Source organism: Palaemon carinicauda, chromosome 14 (genome assembly GCF_036898095.1).
Source record: "Palaemon carinicauda isolate YSFRI2023 chromosome 14, ASM3689809v2, whole genome shotgun sequence".
Classification (NCBI taxonomy): domain Eukaryota; kingdom Metazoa; phylum Arthropoda; class Malacostraca; order Decapoda; family Palaemonidae; genus Palaemon; species Palaemon carinicauda.
Genome location: NC_090738.1, coordinates 38,033,322 through 38,040,062, shown reverse-complemented (window position 1 = coordinate 38,040,062; position 6,741 = coordinate 38,033,322). Strand labels below are relative to the sequence as shown.

The 6,741-nt window shown below is 33.0% G+C and overlaps 1 protein-coding gene across 1 annotated transcript in view; it reads left to right on the top strand.

Moving 5' to 3' along the window:
• Positions 1 to 6,741, top strand: part of LOC137653169 (carboxylic ester hydrolase-like) — a 40,936-nt gene that overhangs the window by 30,974 nt on the left and 3,221 nt on the right. Inside the window, exon 10 of the mRNA XM_068386547.1 lies at positions 5,290 to 5,357. Within this exon, the coding sequence (XP_068242648.1) occupies positions 5,290 to 5,357 (68 nt within the window). The remainder of the gene's footprint in view (positions 1 to 5,289; positions 5,358 to 6,741) is intronic.

Sequence of the window (6,741 nt, the reverse complement as noted above, 5' to 3'; positions counted from 1 at the left end):
ATTAACAACATTAAAACATCTTTGATTTATAAACTATAAAAGGAATTGTGCAAGCCTGTTCAACATAAAAACATTTGGTGCAAGTTTGATCTTTTGAAGTTTAACTGATTCAACTACCCGATTAGGAAGATCATTCCACAACTTGGTCACAGTTGGAATAAAACTCCTAGAGTGCTGTGCAGTATTGAGCCTCATGATGGAGAAGGCCTAACTATTAGAATTAACTGCATACCTAGTATTACGAACAGGATAGAACAGTCCGGGAAGATCTAAATGTAAAGGATGGTCGGAATTATAAAGAATCATATGCAACATATATATATATATATATATATATATATATATATATATATATATATATATATATGTGTGTGTGTGTGTGTGTGTGTGTGTGTGTATTGACGCAAAGGGCCTCGGTTAGATTTCCTCAGTCGTCTCTATCTTGAGCTTTTAAATCAATACTCCTCCATTCATCATCTCCCACTTCCCGTTCCATAGCCCTCAACCATGTAGGCCTGAGTCTCCTAACTCTTCTAGTACCTATTGGAGCCCAGTTGAAAGTTTGATGAACCAATCTCTCTTAGGGAGTGCGATGAGCATGTCCAAACCATCTCTATCTACCCCTCACCATGATCTCATCCACATATGGCACTCGGCTAATTTTTCTAATAGTTTCAGGTATGTATATATATATATATATATATATATATATATATATATATGTATATATATACAGTATATATATATATATATGTATATATATATATATATATATATATATATATACATATGTGTGTGTATGTGTGTGTGCCTGTGAGTGTGTGTGTTCAAGCATGTGACCGTGTCTACTCTTTTGTCTGCCCCCATTCATAAATTTTGGAATTTTAAGAAATAAGTCATTTTTTTTATTGACGATTAAACGATAATAGTTCTAAGCATTGGTGACATGAAAAAAACTTTAAAAATCATTTGTCGGGGACAGCTGTGAAAACATCCTCATACATTTGGCATCTTATGCTTCTCGAATAAAATCTTCTAACAACATAAAAGTGCCGTTATTCTAACATGTTTACCTTCTTTCCTATTATAAACATTCGCACAAACAAGTAAACTGCTCGTTCAGCAGAGGAAAGAGTTGAAATTACTGAACTTTCGTTATCCTGTGTCTTTGTGTTCTCTGTTATGCACTTGAACGGGCAGATATCCATGGTCAATAAATAGATTTATACGATTCTGGAGAGAGAGAGAAAAAAAAAACAGATGCTGATTCTTGTCTTTCTAAAGTCCAGTGCTATCCGATTCTTGGCAAGGCGTGTACAGTTGGCTTCGTTAATTCCGGTACACTGATGTCTTCTTAGCTCCCTATGAAGTGTACCGGAATTAATGAAACCAACTGTACAAGATACTGCTTTCGTGTCTAATTTTCGCCTCAAAGTAGTTTAGAGGTAATATTTAACATATGTTTATATACATTTTCCCCAATATATAAATGTATATATATATATATATATATATATATATATATATATATATATACAGTATATGTATATATATATATATTTACATATATTATATATAGAAATATATATAATATATATATATATGTATATATATATATATATATATATATATATATATATATATATATATATATACATGTACAGTTGGCTTCGATAATTCCGGTATACTTCACGGGAAACTAAGTAGACGTCAGTGTACCGGAATTAATGCAACCAACTGTACATATATAAGTATATATGTATATATATATATGTATATATATGCGTATATATATGTGTATATATATGCGTATATATACTGTATGTATATATACATACATATATATATGTATGTATATATATATATATATATATATATATGTATATATATATATATATATATATATATATACATATATATATATATATATATATATATATATATATATATATATATATAGATCCATTATAGCCTCGATAACGTACTAGAGACTATCACCTCCCAACAGAGCTGAGAATTTACATTAAACTACCAGATACAAAACCATAGTTTTTGGGACCATAAATGAATTACTCCTATCATTTCAATAGATCTTCGTATGAGAAAGGCAAAATAAAGAAAAAAATTAAATGGAATTTAGAATTATCTGAAATATGGAGATTCCAGCAGCATTTTCACTACTGATTCTTTTATTCTTAAAATGGATGGCCTCCGTATATTCATACATGCAGTTACGCTTTTGACATTAGTGAATATCTATCTAGTTTCTCTTCCTCTTGTTTTGTTGAAGTTTTTATTGTTTATATAGGAAATGTTTATTTTAATGTTGTTCCTATTCTTAAAATATTTTATTTTTCCTTGTTTCCTTTCCTCACTGGGCTATTTTCCCTGTTGGAGCCCCTGGGCTTATAGCATCCTACTTTCCCAACTAGAGTTGTAGCTTAGCATTTAATAATAATAATAATAATATAAAAAATTTATATGTTAACTTAACCCAGAACAGATCGCTCCAAAATCTCATCTTTCTTTGCGGCATCTTTGATCTTGATTTTTATTTTTACAATTATAATTGAATGTCATCCAAATTCTCATTATTTTTTTATCATAGGCATAGATTTTACAGAGTGTGAGAACGAAATTATCTCATTATTTCTCATGTTGGTTATTTATTACATTATATCCTTTCCTCACTGGGCTATTTTTCCTTGGAGCCCTTGGCATTATAGCATCCTGCTTTTCCAACAAGGGTAGTTTGACGAGGTATAGACTGGGAAAATCATGACTGATGGATATATAAATATTGACCGACCATAATACTTGACGAACAAATAAACCTTATTGATTGGTTGTTTTGTATATTTAAAGATATATGATAAATAAAATGAATTTCGCAAAATCTAAAAAAATAAATAAACTTTTAATTACAACATTCTTATTTGTTGGAAATCTGAAACAAATAAATTATTTCTCAGCCCGTAAATTATATTTCTGATAATGGATGTTTTTTTTTCTTTATTTTCGTTTTCTAAAATAAAGTAAAAACAAGTGAGTATTATTATTATTATTATTATTATTATTATTATTATTATTATTATTATTATTATTATTATTATTACTTGCTAAGCTACAACCCTAGTTGGAAATACAGAATGCTATAAGCCCAGGGACCCCAACAGGGAAAATAGCCCAATGAAGAAAGGAAACAAGAAAAAAAATATTTTAAGAATAGTAACAACATTAGAATAAATATTTCCTATATAAACTATAAAAATTTTAACAAAACAAGAGGAAGAAAAATCAGATAGAATAGTGTGCCTGAGTGTACCCTCAAGCAAGAGAACTCTACCCCAAGACAGTGGAAGACCATGGTACTGAGGCTATGGCACCACCCAAGACTAGAGAACAATGGCTTGATTTTGGAGTATCCTTCTCCTAGAAGAGCTGCTTACCAAAGCTAAAGAGTCTCTTCTACCCTTACCAAGAGGAAAGTAGCCACTGAACAAATACAGTGCAGTAGTTAACCATTTGAGCGAATGAGACTTGTTTAGTAATCTCAGTGTTGTCAGGTGTACGAGGACAGAGGAGAATCTGTAAAGAATAGGCCAGACTATTCGGCGTATGTGTAGGCAAAGAGAAAGAACCGTAACCAGAGAGAAGGATCCAATGTAGTACTCTCTCTCTCTCTCTCTCTCTCTCTCTCTCTCTCTCTCTCTCTCTCTCTCTCTCTCTCTCTCTCTCTCTCTCTCTCCAAAGTGGGTGCTGTGGCAAAACCCAGTTTAGGCAGCTGATAGGAATGAGACTGAGGGAAACTGTAATTTACGTAAACGACAAGACAATCGAACAGTTGGGGAGAGGCCTTCGAGTTCACAAGAGGGGGACTTGAAACGATAGGATTTGGCAGATAGAAACTCAAGATATAAAAGGACTGACATCTGATTCTGAGGAGATAATTTTTAATAAAGACATTAATGATCATGATGGGAGTGTTATTTATTTGAGTCAGATAGAACACAGACGTGTTCTTTCCTACACTGTCAAAAAGTTGCCGTAAAAAACGGTAAAAATCTTGGAATAAATATTGCCAGGCATTTACTGTTTTAAAAACGGATATATTTACGTAAAGTATTGACATTACGGTCACCAACCCGTAAAAGATAATAACAAAGTAAGGTACAAATTACGGTCGCTTGTATTTTACTGAAATACGGCTGAGAAAAGTATATTTTTACGGAGAATTTCCGATTAAAATTACGGTTTTTTTTAACAGTGTAGTATTGCTTTGGGATATTAACTTTTAATCTGGGAAATTGCTGAAAATTCCATGTACTTCTCTTAATTGTGTAATAACATTTGAACGATGTTGACATTTGAAAAAATGTAAAAATTTCTCACTCTTGCCAACTACTGTAATTATTGTATCTTTTAGTTTATTGAACTGATGGATTTCTAAAACTGGAGGTCATTAACATTAAACAGTTTTACCTTTAGTTTAAAAGAAGTCTTTGAATGAACTTATTTCCGAATTAAAACTTTGTGTAGGTTGGCCAGGGCATTAGCCACCGGTTGAGATACTACCGCTAGACTGGCCTAACAGAACTACATTGGGTCCTTCTCTCTGGTTACGGCTCATTTCCCCTTTGCCTACACATACATCGAATAGTCTGTTCTATTCTTTACATATTCGCATTTGTTCTCATACACCTGACACCACTGAGTTTACCAAACAATTCTTCTTCACCAAAGGGGTTAACTACTGCACTGTAATTGTTCAGTGGCTACTTTCCTCTTGGTAAGGATAGAAGAGACTCTTTAGCAATGGTAAGCAGCTCTCCTAGGAGAAGGACACTCCAAAATCAAACCATTGTTCTCTAGTCTTGGGTAGTGCCATAGCCTCTGTACCATGATCTTCCACTGTCTTGGATTAGAGTTCTCTTGCTTGAGGGTACACTCAGGCACAATATTCTATCTTATTTCCCTTCCTCTTGCCTTCTTTGGAAGTTTGTATAGTCTATATATGAAAGTTTTTTGTGTTGTTGCTCTTCTTTGGGTGTTTTATCTTGGTTGTTACTTGCTTCTTTTGTTGTTTATTTGTTTCCTTATTTCCTTTTCCTCACTAGGCTATTTTCCCTGTTTGAGCCCTTAGGCTTGTAGCGTGCTGCTTTTCTAACTAGGGCTGTGGTTTGGCATGTAATAATGATAATAAAAATAGTAATAATAATTATAATAATAATATCACCATTTCAATTATAGTGATTACATATCCAAATTATTTTTTATTACTTTTTACAGATATGAGCTTGAGTACAGGGGTGAACACTCGCTGGCCGACCTCTTCAACTTGAGCTTTACCAAACACTGTGAGTTCCTTCAGCATTTTACTAGTTCATTTTACACACTGCTTTAATATACTCCTCTTTCGATATTCTATTAATCCAGTTACTTCGTCTACCCTTTGTATATTTTTTAATCTCCTTCCAGTCTGGAATTCTGTCTTTCCCTTTCTTTCAACCAAATTCTGTGATCATCTAAGTATTGTTATTATTATTATTATTATTATTATTATTATTATTATTATTATTATTATTATTATTATTATTACTTGTTAAAATACATCCCCAGTTGGAAAAGCATATATATAGAATAGTGTGCCCGAGTGTACCCTCAACCAAGAGAACTCTATCCCAAGAAAGAGTAAGATCATGGTACAGAGGCTATGGCACTACCCAAGACTAGAGTACAATGGTTTGATTTTAGAGTGTCCTCCCAGGAGAGCTGCTTATCATAGCTAAAGAGTAGAGGCCATGACACTACACAAGATTAGAGAACAATTGTTTGATTTGGGAGTGTCTTCCTCCTAGAAGAGCTGCTTGCCATAGCTAAAGAGTAGAGGCCATGACACTACCCAAGATTAGAGAACAATGGTTTGATTTTGGAGTGTCTTACTCCTAGAATAGATTCTTACCATAGCTAAAGAGTAGAGGCTATGACACTACACAAGACTAGGGAACAATGGTTTGATTTTAAGAGTGTTTTCTCCTTGAAGAGCTTCTTACCATAGCTAAAGAGTAGAGGCTATGACACTACACAAAACTAAGGAACAATGGTTTGATTTTAAGAGTGTTTTCTCCTTGAAGAGCTTTTTACCATAGCTAGAGAGTCTCTTCTAACCTTAACAAGAGGAAAGTAGCCACTGAATAATCACAATGAAGTAGTTAACCCCTTGAGCGAAGAATTGCAGTATTTTTCACCATGGATTTCATTTTGGTCCAAGATTCCTTACTTACTTGGCAGTCTATGATACAGATGAAGTCGTTTAACCATACAGCAGTTGGAAATTTAATTTTTACAAGACATAATTACATTCTAAACTGTGTAACTCTCTTGGTTCATCTTACATGGAATGTTCAAGGTACCTTTCAGTTTTCTACTTTGATAATAGTATTTCATGACACTTTTTTTCTCTTAATAGTTATACATTAAAATGATAATGGCTTTCTTACTAAAATTTATTATATTTTGATAGTATATATAGCAACATCTCAATAGTCCTCTTTACCTCTGAATCATTATATCATCATCATCATCATCTCCTCCTCCTACGCCTATTGACGCAAAAGATCTCGGTTAGATTTCGCCAGTCGTCTCTATCTTGAGCTTTTAATTCATTACTTTTCCAATCATCATCTACTTCGCACTTCATAGTCCTCAGCCATGTAGGTCTGGGGCCTTCCAACAATTCTA